This window comes from Buteo buteo, chromosome 21, assembly GCF_964188355.1.
Source record: "Buteo buteo chromosome 21, bButBut1.hap1.1, whole genome shotgun sequence".
NCBI lineage: Eukaryota > Metazoa > Chordata > Aves > Accipitriformes > Accipitridae > Buteo > Buteo buteo.
This window is the reverse complement of record NC_134191.1, coordinates 3,526,189-3,540,387: the sequence shown is the minus strand read 5'-3', so window position 1 is coordinate 3,540,387 and position 14,199 is coordinate 3,526,189. Positions and strand designations below refer to the sequence as shown.

Below are 14,199 nucleotides of genomic sequence, written 5' to 3'. Positions count from 1 at the left end.
TCCACAATGGAAATGTTTAAGTAATGGTAGCTTCTTTTATAATGCAACGTTAGATTTTCTAGCCCATTGCATCTGTTGATGTTGTCACTTAACTTTCTAAGAAAAGATATTGTGTAAGGGAGTAGACTGCTGGTATTATGCCTTAGAAGAGAAAAAAAAAGTTTGATTTCCAAAGTTTGATTCCTTTCTCTTGAGATTTTGTTCAACTCCCACTGAAGTCAATTAAAATTAGGGTTTCTACAGAGTTTAGTGGAACTGAATTAGGCTCTAGGCAAGTATGGCCTGCGGATTGGTGATGATGACCCTGCAGTTAGAAGAGTGGTAGTGTTTATATCCCTTATACTGGGGGGAAAAAGGATTTGAATATGAAAAGGAGGGGCCTGCACTTGTTCCTAGTTAGTGGGAAGATTCATCAATAGGCCCTAAGGCAATGGTGGAGTACAGACAGGGAGAGAGTAACAGAAACTTTGGAAGATGAAGTCAACGGGAACCCCCTGAGAACTGAAATCAGGACAGGCAAGGACTGGCTCTCTTTTACTGATTAATTAATTCACAGATTGACCTCATGAAGAATGTCTGTGTAGCATAAAGTTGGTTTTCGTAGAGTTTTATTAGGATTCGTATACTCTATCCTACGTAGAGAATTTAGCTGCATTACCAGGTCCTACAGCAGGAATCTGTGTTTTGATTGCATGCCCTAAGATGGTTTGAAGGTCCTTTGTGGGCATCCATGTGGTGGTGCCCTGTTAGAGTGGGTCACTCTTTCTTCAGCCCTGTAATTGCCAGCACTGGAACTGGACTTTGGCAAGGGAACCTCCAAACTCCTTTTTCCCATTACCTCCAGTTTCTCAATTAGATACTCTCCTGTCATGGAAGCCTGGGCATCCAGCTATCAGGTTCAACCACTCCGAGAGGTTTTGTTGCACACAAGCCCATATGTGCCTTTGTATAGGTCTGTGTGAGGAGGAAAGCAATCGTTCCAGCTGTCCTGAAAGGCACATCAGGGCACCAGCCCTCAGGTGTTCTTGTGAAATCTAAGGAGCTTGCACATCTGACTTCCACAGAACTCCCAAGTTTAAAACATACTGTTTAATTGAACATAGATTAAAGTATTCACTTTACAGTCCCTAAACTGCAGGTTAGAGAACTTGAAAAAATGAGTTGAAACCAGTGTTTTGCCCACATCAGTCAATTTGGTCTGTTTGTCCAGCCAGACTGTAGTCATCAAACTTCGTGCCTGAGACAGGAACATAGTCTGTTTCTAGTATGTCTCTGGAAGATGTATCAGGTCATGGCTATGTCACTTATATCTAGCTGTAGGCTGATCCTCCCTGTGGAAAACCCCACCCATCTCCATATTTTCTTCTGTAAATAGATGCTTTAATCAGGTACCTAAAAGTACATGGACATGTAAATGTGAAAACATGGTGCTTTATCTCATGTGTATGCACATGTGTATGTACACACACGTGTTGCGTTACACTATTTTAGGAATTGTCGCATCTTCTAGGTTTACTGTACATCAGAAAAAAAGTTTAGCATTAAGCTGTAGTAAAACAGAGCCTATTGCAGGATTTAGCCAAGTATAGAAACTGTCATTGATTGCTCCCTGGAGATGCATCATTTCTAATGAGAGTCCTAAAATGTTAGAAGATGATAACGTAAAACTCCACAAAACTACTGGAGTTTGTAGACTTATTACCATATTGTACCCATGTTGTAACTGGGGAGGGGGGGAAGAAACGTAAATAATCTTTTTCAAATGGGATTGTTGATGGGGGAAATGTGTAAAAATCAAGCTGTTGGCAGAACACTGTTAGCTTATGAATTATACATTTAATTAAGGAAAGCTAAACTGGTAGATTTTGAAACTTCTGATTTACTGTGCCTTATTAAAGACAGAATTTCAGTCCTGCTCCTGCTGTCGGATGCCAGCAGCGATGTGGAGCAGCCGCAGCACGGGGCTGGCAGGACACCTTGGGTGTACCCGTGCTGCAGCGTGCTGTGTTATAAGCACTGAACCTGCTTGCTGCAGTACTGGTGGCAATGTAACAAGGCTTGGCCAAAAAGGCCTTCTGAGAAGTAAGGTTCTTGGATGGTAAGCTGGCATGGAGATCTGCCCTTCCAGCGTGGGCTAGTCAAATAAATTAGTTTTAAATTGCTTAGACTATAGACATACATTATTAACGTATGTGTTGTGAAACACTGTATGGAAAAAATGGCAGAAGAGGGTTAGGAAGTTAGAATAGGACAAGCAGCACAGAACAGATGTAAGTATGGAAGATGAGAAGGGTCAAATGTGCAATAGGATCAAATATTACATAATCTTCAAAATATTTGTGTGCAGCTGAGCTCCCCCCTTCATAAGGTTCTGATGGTAAAGCTCTGTGTTACAGGTTTCTTTTTTCCGTATTCAGAGTGAAGAAAGGAGCTGTAACACTGTGACCAGCAATTTGCTCTGGATGTTCAGAGGGAAAGTGTTATAAATAGAAATTATTTACTAAAACAGCTTTCTCATGGCATTGCAGCTCTGCCATTCCTACTTAAAAACAGGCTGAGCAAGAAAATGAAAAGTAGCAGGGGACAAAAACTTTTGTGACCTTCTGAAGTGGCTTGAAATGAGTTTAAAACTAAACCAATGCTTACCTTGCCTTTGCTAATTTGTGCATCCCCAGTGGTTTGCCCTGTAACTGACTCGTTCTTTCAACTGGCAATATTGCACTTAAGCACTAATGGGAAGCAGATTATACTGGAAGGATGCGTGATATGTATCTGATGTTTTCTAGGCTTGTCCTATACATGGATCTTCAACAATAATACCTTGTGTGTTCAGGAAGATAGCCGCCGCTTTGTTTCACAAGAAACTGGAAATTTGTACATTGCCAAAGTAGAGCCATCAGATGTGGGCAATTACACCTGTGTTGTAACTAACTCTAAAGCAGAGCAAAGTGTGCAGGGGCCACCCACTCCTCTCACTCTCCGCAGCGATGGTAAGTTGTCTGGGGATGTTTGGCTGAAAACATGCAGCACAACGCTAACTAGTCCATCTCCAGTTTTTGGAAATTGATACCGCTATACATCCTCATGGAGGTAAAAGGCTCCCATTAAAAAGTTGTGCAGTGGGACATGATCCCGCAGTTTCTGCTGGATTGAAATGAGATATGAGCTGTCGGGACAGGGAGATGAGATAAACATATGCAAAGAAAGCAGCGTTCACTATAATTGAAAAATAGCAAGAGAATGTCAAATGGTATATTAATGTTTTTCATCTTACGGATGCCTGTGTTGAGGCTCAAATCTGGCAAAGCCTTCTAAATTTATAATCTAGGTGTAGCTCAAATACCAGATCTAGAAAGCTGTTTCAAAGTGAGTCACTGAGGTGAGAAACTCACCTGCACATATACAAATAGCTTTCTGGCAACAGTTCTAATTAAATGTTCACAGTGAAAAATACATACCTGGGAAATCTTTATACAAAGTTCCTTTTGTAAGTTTGCTCACCTAAATTTCAGTATACTTGTACTGTTTGCAAAGCAGTGGCAGCAATTGGTAACAAAAGTCTGTATAGAGTTATGTTTCTAGGATAAATAAAACTCAGCTGTGCATTTTAGAATAATACTTCCACTGTGAGACTATGCTGCTTTATAACATATTCAATCAGATCACCCAAAACAAAGTTATAGTTCCACAGCTCAAAAGTTAATAAATTGGTACAAGCTGTGAGTGTAAATGTTTACGATCTTTTCTGACTATCTTCTTTCTTTTCATCACCCTGCTTTATTCCTTTTCTCAGACTCATTCTATCAGTCTCTTTATCTTCTTCCATTTGCTTTGGTGGCCTCTGGATTGGGTCCTAAACAGGCAGCCTCTAAGGCAATGGTGCAAATATAAAATATAAATATAAATAAATATAATGTTATAATATTATAATAATTACAAGTTAATAAAATGAGAATTGGTTCATTTTGAGTGTAGGATCTGCCCTAAACTGATAATGGCTTATCTGTAGTTTATTGGATGTTCAGCCAGATTTTCAAATGTGATCATTACATCTAATTACATAAGCCTTTCTCAAGCCTAGAGCTCATGATTGGATGTTTTAAAGAAGTTTTAAGTGTTCTACAAGTACTTTGGACACAGAGAAATCCATAATTCTCTCTTGCACCCAGAATCTATTCAGTGTGCAGAGAAGTGGCCACCCAGTGAAGTGACCTATGTTAAAGGCATTGCTTGTTAACTCCTCTTAAGAGGTGTGAACTCTAAATTATCTCTAAAACCTTAATGCACAACATACTTGTACTGTAGAACTTGTCTAAAGTCATGCTCTTCAACTCTCAAATGCATAGAACTTACAGATTTCACCTAAGCTTTCAGCATGAGGGCTGAATTTCACCCAACAGGCTAAGTCTGCTCCATAGACATCATGTGTTGATTGCCACGGGTGGAACATAAGGCTCTAACATTATTAATGCCATCCTTTCTTTTACACTGAAATTCTGTTGTACTAGACAGGTCTGAGGCTCAACTGGAGTGCTAGCTGTTTTGATGTTCAACAGGTGTGATGGGGGAGTATGAACCAAAGATTGAAGTACGTTTTCCAGAAACAACATATGCAGCGAAGGGCTCATCTGTTAAACTGGAATGCTTTGCCCTTGGAAAGTAAGATTTTTGTCTTTTATTAAAATGTGGGTTCTAACACTGTTCTACAGCATGAAATGATGGTTCTCTCTAATTTGCACAGTAGAATTTTTTGGTTAGAATGTGAATTTTTAAAACTTATTTTTTTAACCTTATCTTGGTTTGATTGTTTCTGCGCAATGTGTTCCCAAGGAAATGAGAAAGAAAACTATATTGTAACTGAAGCACACTTGGTTGCAGCTTGAAGGTGGGGGAGGAAGGGTGGGGAGGGAAAACCAGAACAAAGAGTATGTTCCTTGAGAGTAGTTTTAACTCCGGGATGAGACCTGACTTCAGGTTACAGCATTCAGTGTAACTGCACATTCACATCTGATCTGCATCAAAACAGGAATGTTTTTCTGTGTGGCATTGTTGTGAAGAATGAAACTTGGGTAAACAGGCTGTGTTTCAAGAGCACATAGACTGTCAAGAATGGATCTAACAGATTCACATGGCTCTCAGCACCCTCTTTTCCAAAGCAGTGCTGGAGAGCCCTGGGAAGCCCCAGCAGTAGCCCTTCCTGCTAAAATCTGCAAATCTATTAGGCTTGAGGTAGCCTATATTTTACCTAGGTTGCTTGGACCGTTGTATTCATTTATAGAAGCAGTAGTGCATTCAAACAGCAAGGGGTGCTCTGTATTCAAAGAGCAGATGGTTAAGTGTAATCTGAATAAGTGTAACCAGCCTACGAAAACTAGTCTTTCCAATGAGCATCCGTTTTCCCTAGAAAAGCTAAAATAACCTTAGATTGTTGACCTCTATTTAGTTTAAGTTTACTTTGACAATCCGTTTTAAGGCTGTAAGCTTTTAAAGTGTTTAGAGCTTTCCCAGAGGTTAAAAGCCTGACTTGCAGACAGCACAAATTAATCAAATGTTCCTCTGGAACCTACACTAGGAAGTAGAAAAATAAAGCAAATAAAAAGTTAATAAGACGGGAAATGGCCTTCCCTTTCAGATGAGATTTTTATATAAACTAATCTTAGGGCTAATTTTTATTTAAGGATGAAGAATATTTCTACAGAGCCATATTCAAAGGCATATGCATTTTCTTTTTGGCCCAAAACAAGTACCAGACTGGAACACTCCTGCTAAAGCTGATTTTCCTTTCCAAATACTGTCAAGCTACTTCTCTTTAAATACCTCCTTAATTGTGTATGAGTCAGTGCAGGCTTTACATTTCAAGTTGTCATTTCATATTTCCATCTGTTGCATGGAAAGCATTTAACAAAGATACATTGGCTGCAGAAAAGCATTTCAAAAACAGAGAAAATGATATGTACAAAACAGTGCCTTCTTACTGAAGGGGTAAAGGTGGGTCATGTTAATGTGGCACACGGATTTTGCCATTTTAAGAACATCTTAAGGAGAAAAAAAACCAGGTGGACTGAAAGGACATACAGATAATGAAATGCCTCAGTGAGCAACAGTACCTTTTATGCTGTGTTTAGAAATGGAATGGCTGAGAGGGTTAATGCAGCTTTAATACAAATTTTCTTCTTCATGTACAGAACTGCAGCTGAAATCAGTGCTGCCATAATTCCCTCGAGTTATACTGCATAAATACCAGTGATCCATGGGCAGAAATCCATTCTTCACAAATTTTTTTATATCGTATTGCTACTGTGCATCTAGTCTACTGCACGTGTTTGAGAGGTGCTGTTTGTGAGTAAAGGCTCTTTAGATTTTTTGATAGATTAGGTGTCTTGTACAGAACAGTACTGTTTTCACTCTGCTTTTTTCTCTGTGAACAGAGCCTTGAACCACATTTTCACTAAAGTGTCAATCAGTGAAAAAGCTTTATCTCAGAGCTGGCATTTATATGTGAATAAAGCTAAAGAAACCGATTGCAGGTGAAATACTCTTAACTTATTAGATAAGGCCAGATTTCTAAAGGTATGTAGGTGATTAATGGTATTGTTAAAAGCTCAGTTTCCTGCCTCCAGCTGTTTACAGCTGTAGTTAGGCACATACAAATGCAGCAGTGAGGCTATCTGCACCCTTAGATGTCCAAATTCCACTAAAACTCTAGCCCCTACTATTGTCTGTTTATGTTAAAATCAATTCAGCTCAACATTTGTTGAGCTATACCTCTGATCTGCCACAAGCACTAACGGTTATTATCTCTCTTGGATTTTAGAACTGCTTTCCCATTATCCATAATTTTCTATATTCATACTGTTAATCCACTGGTTCAGACAATGCTGTCAGCTGCTACTACCTCTGTGCTATGAATAACAGAAATCTTTCACATCTAAGACAGATTATAGGCAACCTGCTGTGGTTTTGGCCTCCAAAAGTCTTAAATGAAAGTACTTTCATGGTATTTAGAGAAATAGCATCTCTTTTCTATATGGAACAGCAAATCATACCTATTGGACCTTGCTCAAAAAGCACTTCCACACTTAAAACACAAGAGGCCAGACTTATTGCTCAGTTTTAAGATGCCTTTTTACCTGGGGGAACTCAAAGCCACTGAAGAAGTATTCCTTCAGCCAGGCTGTGGGACACTCAGAGGTAGGGATATTCCACATAGCTTTGTTGCAAAGCTCTCTTTTTGCATTTTACATGAAAATACCATGACTGACTTTCACAAATGGTCATCTAGCCAAGTCACAAACTCTTGCTTGTTTTGAGGAAAATAAATAGAAGGGGGCCAAAGAGTCAGTATTTATTCCTGGGAAGAGGGTTTGGAGGGGTGGATCCCTAATGGACAAAAGCGCCTGGCCCAGCTCTTGACTCTGAATCCTGTTTTGTAGACCAGAGACCATGAATTGTAGAGAAGATTTTGAAAAGTAAATTAGTTCTCACTATGATGGAAATACAGTTGGGCAAAAAGGAATTTAAGTAGCGTGCAACCATCTGATGACTGGCATGGGGAATCTAAACAGGCAAAAAAATGCACCTTGCACTTAATTCTTTGAAAGAGGGAAAACTGAAATATGAAATAGTAGCTCGACTATTTCAAATACTGCAGCCTGTGGCAATTCAATAGAAGAGATGAGTCTTTGTGTTCTGCGCTAATATTCATTATGTTGACAGTGTTTAATACTATGCCAGTATTAAAAGTCATGTTTTGGATCAAGCTATATTAATCATGCCATACATCTAAATTATTGTTCGCTATGTCTTTGAGGGGATTGAGTATCATGGAAGGAGTTATGTTCAGTTGAGTTACTATGCTGCTTTCTCTAGATTTCTTCCAAAATAACTTTTCTGTTGCACAAATAAGAATAGTTTCTGGAATGAAAATAAGCAGAGTAGTTTCCATGTCTGTTGCACACATTTATTAAACTGTGTTTTACATTTTTCTTCATTCTCTTCTCGAAGATAGGGAAATAATCTATTCAGAATCCCTGCAGATGGGCCATTGCCAGCTGAGGTTGTAAAGAGCATATGTGAATAATAACAATGTGAATAGATTTCTTTCAACCCCAAATATTCATTTTTCATAGGAAGACCCCACATTCCTGTAAATGTATGCAGGGAAGGGTTTTTCTAGAGGCTGTTAGTATAAGTAGATAATCACACAGCTACAAGGGGGTTCCAAATAACCATCTTTACTAAACTTACATAAAAATAGCAGGCTTCTCTTCTCCATTAGATGGCTATTCTAGTATATTCTCAAGGAGTTTATGTAGGAGGCTGTAAAAGGATCAATTATGGGATTCCAGAATCATATATATGAATGACTTCTGCCACCACAAGTGAAGTCTGCTATTTTCAGCCCACATTCCTGATAGAGCTTATACCTGAAGATTTGTACTTTAAGGGATGAGCAAGCAGCTCTGGAAGATCCTCTCTTACATTAGTTGAGTGGCTTGTGACCACAGGAGAATAAGACACAAGACCAGGTTTCAGAAAACTTTGCTGCTTTGCTGTTTCCCAAGGAATACATCAGGATGATTAGAAGCCTGACTGCTTTAATTATTATACCCCTTGGATCCTAATTCTTCCTTGTGTCAGCAGTTGATGCAGATGATAGCAGCTTTCAAACCTCAGCTTTGTCTCATTTGTTTAACTAGGCATGGTCTTCATTACTGAAGCTGTAGATTTAATTTTATTGTGAAGTGCCCTCAGATACATAGGACAAAAGATGAGGCACAGATGCAATGCATCATCTGGCTGCTGAGTCTTTGCTGCAAAAAGGTGGAATCTTCATCTTGGTGCGGGTATAATGCTGTAGACAGATTAATTTCATGTTCAGTGTGACAAGACTTGTCACCAACCAAAAAATATTTTCTATTGCCTTTTCTTTCTGAGTTAGTAACTTACGGTTTTGTGATTCTGCCACCTGTATGGTAGAATATAAATTAAATTAGTACTCCTAGATGCTCTGAAGGTTTCAAATAAACTGCAGATTTATGTACAAAGACACTCTCATATTTATGCACTGTTTTCTTATTTACTCAGGTGAAAGCAAGACTTTGTCGATGAAGTGTAATAAATTTGAAAAGTGTACTCATTGTTTCTTTATATATTCCAAAACTTTTTAGCACCAAGCAGTTATCTGTTTTAATCTGGTTATTGGTAGTGACTAAAAGAAAAAGAAGACCCACCAGTTGGCAGGACCACGCCAAATCTGCATGAGAAGGTACTAGTCTGTGTAGCAATGTCAGATACTGGCCTTCAATAGCATATGATTGTACAACACAATCCTACCAAAAATTCACAAGGCTATATTTATTAAACTAGATTTTGTATACATTTACCTATACCTAAAGGACAGTTTCACATCTTAAAGCATCAACTTGTAAAATGCATAACTTGTTACAAAAAGCAATTTCATTAAATTAAATTTTAAATTTAAATTCAGGTTTGTTTGGGTTTTTTACCTTGAAAGGTTTCATATGGCCTGTAGTAATAGTTTCTGTGAAAGAGATTTGGTTATGAAAAAGTAAACTAACATCAGAAGAGGCTGAAACTAGGCAAAAAACCTGCCTTCTGCGAAATATAGTGACTGAAGATGCTGGAAGGCCTATCATAATGAGCTATCAGCAAAGTCAATGAAGAAATGCAGATATTCTCAAGCTGCTATGATAACAAAGGTCCTTCCTATGGATGATGGCACATGGCTGAGCTATGGCTCCTCCTGCAATCTGCTCATTTAACCTATAGCTCAGGCTGATGAGGAGCTGCTGTCCTGACAAATGAATTCCCTCTGCTGATAAAACTAGGCCACTCAGTGCAAGGCTGCCTGGCAGGAGAACGAAGTGCTGTTAACTATTTATTGCAATTAAGCATTTAAACACAACAAAGTTCATGAACCAAACTCTGAGGTTTTTATGTCATCCTGCTACAGTTAACATCAGAGGGAGTGCATTTCAAACACCCTTCTGTTTGGCCAAAAATGAGACGAGTTTGCCTTGAAACATCCCCAAGGATGTCATTATAAGTATGTGGTGTGGATAAGGAAAACAGGACAGCGTCTTCAGCTCAAACCTTGGTAAACTTGACTTGACAAGTTGACAGAAGGCGCCTTTTTCCACAGAGCCCTGCCTCTGGCCTTGGTGTCAGTGCAGGCTTTCCTTATTCATGAATAGTCAGTACTAAGAGAAAAAAAATGGCTAATAGAATAGGAAATATTTAGATGAAGCACTTTCAGGTAGCAGAGCATGAATCAATGCATCTAATTGATGTTTTTCTTCTCCCATATGGCTGTTAGTTTCCTTTAATCTCTTTGTAACAAAAAAAAAAAAATCCAGAAGAGATGCCTTTAAAGTAAGTAGTTAAATGCTTCTGGCATTCAATGCACTGCATGCTTCTGTTATACAGTGGCTATTCACCCACTGTTTAATATGCAATAGCATTTTAAAAGCCAGCCATGCTCTCCTTCGTGTCCTCAACAGTCCGTATCAATCTACCGCAAGACTGCAAAATACCTCTGGCTGTTTTCCTGACTAGAGCATGGCAATTGTGGGACAGACCTATTCTGCACTAGATCTGCATTTCTTTTAAATAACTAAAAGTAGCTTGGTTTACAGAAATTCTGCATGAATAATGTCATGCAAGATTTGTGGAGGAGACACCTTTAACAGGCCAACCAGTGCATTTGAGAAAAAGAGACAAGCCCTTTTAAAGTTCCTGGTAAGGACTAATATTAAAGAATTTTGCTTCTGAAATAGGTTTTAGTCTCATAGTGAAGTGCTATTAATAAAGGTAGTGATGACAACTACTGTTGTCCAGAAAGATTTGGAATTTAAACAACTATATAGGTCTTGAACCAAAATGGGAAATTGAAGATTAAAATCTCAGTTGTTCTTTCGAGCTCTTTCACTGGTTAATGATGTCTGGCATGTCCCAGTTGCTCTCATTTGTAGTAAATTTTTCAGCTGTATCGGAGGGGTCATGTAAGAGTCAGAACTTGTGTGTGTATGTATATATGAGTTATTCATATATATACATACCAGTGCAGAGCTAACACCAAAATCTGGAGCAAATTGCGTATAGTTCCAAACCGTTTTCACAGGCAGTTTCGTTATGGTAGAAAAAGCAAGGTAGCTAGAGAAATTACTATGTTGCTTGAATAGCTCATAGAGATCCCTTGGTTAAATCTGTGGTCTCGGGACTATGATTGTCTGTTTTACAGAGCAAAGGGAAGGACAGCTTGGAGGCTCTCTTAGCCAGCTGAACTCCCACCAGCATGAGGAAAACATGTACAGACTTTCAGGGTGCCCGTCCTGTCTTTCAAGCTTAAATGTAGAACTAAGCAAATTTATGGGACTGTTATTCATTGCATGTTAGGGTGGTCTAGCTGTAAACTGTCCTGCACGTAGTCTATTTCTGTTGATTTTATGTTTGTAGTTACTCCGTTAACACCTGCCCAGCTGTTCAATCCATGTAATTTGCTGAGTACTCACACTTCTCCTGGGTCCTGGCTCTTTGGACTTTGGGTGAACTTGTGAACATCATAGCCACACAGACTGAAAGTGCAGAAATTAGGCCTAAACTTACCTGTGCTAAGTAATTTGTCCATTCTGTATTTGTAATTTGATTTCTTTGGTCAATAAACAAGGATTTGAACCAGGGACCTGAATACTTTAAGGTGTGAGCAGTTATGGCCCCTGCTGAAAAGGAATAAACGCTTTGTAAGTCAGCACTGCAGGCCAGAGACCTTGGGGACTGGCAGACAAGGGCAATGTGCACTTCTAATTTCCATGAAAGTTATGTTTTCAAGGTCAGTACCGAGTGTTAGCTGTTGATGTTACTTCCAATGGAAAAGAAGTCAGCATTTAGCCAAAGCCTCTGGTAAGAAGCTGTTCAAAACGTAACTGCTTGTCTGCTTAGAAAAAGCAGCTTACTTCAGTTTGCAGAAACAGAAAGCAACTGTGAAATGCAAGACTATTAATATTTCAAAGTGTTTTGGTGACATAATAGATCATGAAAGTGAGGCTTGTATGGTTTGTGATATTACCAGAAATCCAAGAAGTATTTATAGCCGCCTTCACACTTGACTGTTTTTTTTTATTGTATAGAATACATTGATCCAAATATAAATGAAAATGATAGAAAGCTACAAAAACATGAAACAAGAAATATTCTCTTTTGTCTCTATCTCCTTTCAGCCTCAATGTCTCATGCTTTCCACTTCCTCGCTCAACTGTCTGTCTGCCCTCCTCTACCCTGGCTCCCATTTTTTATACCTAGATTTATTGATATTTTTAAGCCCTTTGAATTCTTGTCCAATATTTCCTATTTTGAGGTGTGAAAGTACCTCTAATGCTACAGGGAATTTGTTTGCTCTGAAAACCAGTCAATAATTCAGTGCTTCTGTGGTGTTTATTTGGACTTCCAAAGTCATTCCTTCAGTGTCACAGTGTTTAAAAGCAGGTTTGAGCCCTAAGAGTTACTGCAGGGAAAATCCAAATTGGCCTAAGAAGCAATCATAGAATTGACTGAGGACTTCATCCCACTGTTGGACTTGCGCCCCTAAATAAATTGGACAGGTTATAAAATCTCAGTCTTATGAAACCCTGTATGTCATGCTTAGAAACAGAAATTATTTCTTTTTTAAAAAATATTATTCTTATGAAAGGATTTCACATTATCTTTTCTCTGCTATAACAAATGCTCTCTCTTTTTCTCTAATGAAATATAATTATTTAGTCCTGTCCCTAGTATTAGCTGGAAGAGGTCTGATGGAAACTCTTTGACAAAGAAAATCGAACACAACAAAACTAAAGGAGTTCTTGAAATCCCAGATGTTCAGCAAGAAGATGAAGGTTCTTATGAGTGCACTGCAGGAAACATTCGAGGAAGAAACATTGCAAGAGGTCAATTATTTGTCTATGGTAAGCAGGTTGATTAATTCTTTTTTTTTTTTTTTTTTTACAGAGCATTATGGTGTTCAGATATATTTTGTAGATGAAGTCTATTAGCCCCTTACTGGAGATACAAAATGTAGTTCAGGTTAAGCTGATTAAAAAATGATTGGAGGTCTGCGGTGACCTTCACTGAATTACATCCTCAGCAAATAAAGATATTTTGCATTAAAACTCAGATTGAAAATGTGGGCTGTGCCATGATGAAGTTGTAAAGGTTAATACAAGGCAGAAAGAAATCCCTGGTACATTTACATGAAACATTAAGGGCAGGCAAAAAGATTTACTCTCAATAGCTCGCAGCAGCATAAAGCTGTGCTGCCCCAGATGCAGATCAGGGAAGGATTCATGAGGTTTTGGTTCATGTGAGTGTAAGATTATTTCACCTCCTATTCTAGCTGAACTGTGTTGCGCCATAAACAGATGAGGGCAAAGCAGGGGAATCTCATTCCACTGCCTCCCTCTCCTTCCTCCTTGTCTAAAAGTGGAGAATAATATTTCTGTGAAACTGTTCTCCCTTTCCTTTTCTCTTCCCGCTTGCATTAATTACCTGTGATCCAAAGCACCCACGATGGCCCCTCATAGCCAAGGTAAATTATATGCTCTTTAGTCCCATTGTTAATACCAAGGGAAAGCAATATATTTTGACAGGAATAAGAAGGGAGATCTTTTCTTTACTTCATAATCTTTCAAAAGAGAAGAAAAAAAAATGTAACAGTGAGGAGAAAAATTACAGAATTACAGAAAGCTAGACCGAGCTTACAATTAACATCTGTTGAGAAGACCTTGGCAACTATTTTTATTTAAGTAAATCTCTTCTAATGAAGAGATGCAGGCTTTGCTGATAAGCTACCAGTCTCCTGCAGCCATGGCTAATATCAAGATATATGCCAGGAACAGAGCAGTCTGCTGCTGTTTTGAATATTTAATTATTTCTTTGCTTTTACAGGGTTATTTTTGTTCTCATTGCTCACTAATTTTTGCAGAACATCAGTCAAGCAGTTCCATTAAAATTAAGTTCAGTAGATTACCTGGACATGATTGATAACAGCATAGGCAATTACAAAATTATGATCAGTTAATACAATCTAAAACAATGTGCTTATTAAATGTGCTTTGTAAATTAATTAATAGCTGTTCATAGTGCAATATATAAACAGCACTCATGAAGCTTTTGCACAAGATTTTGTTATCATATTAGGAG

General features: G+C 38.5%; 1 protein-coding gene across 3 annotated transcripts in view; it reads left to right on the top strand.

Annotated features, from left to right (window-relative positions):
• The window catches only part of LOC142042665 (contactin-6-like), a 150,643-nt gene that overhangs the window by 89,926 nt on the left and 46,518 nt on the right, over nt 1-14,199 (top strand). For 2 of the 3 annotated variants that reach the window (XM_075052818.1, XM_075052817.1), the window contains 3 exons: nt 2,787-2,990; nt 4,557-4,659; nt 12,781-12,965. In XM_075052818.1, the coding sequence (XP_074908919.1) occupies nt 2,787-2,990; nt 4,557-4,659; nt 12,781-12,965 (492 nt within the window). Of the gene's footprint in view, nt 1-2,786; nt 2,991-4,508; nt 4,660-12,780; nt 12,966-14,199 lie in introns of all 3 variants that reach the window. The other variant, XM_075052819.1, reaches the window with a different exon arrangement.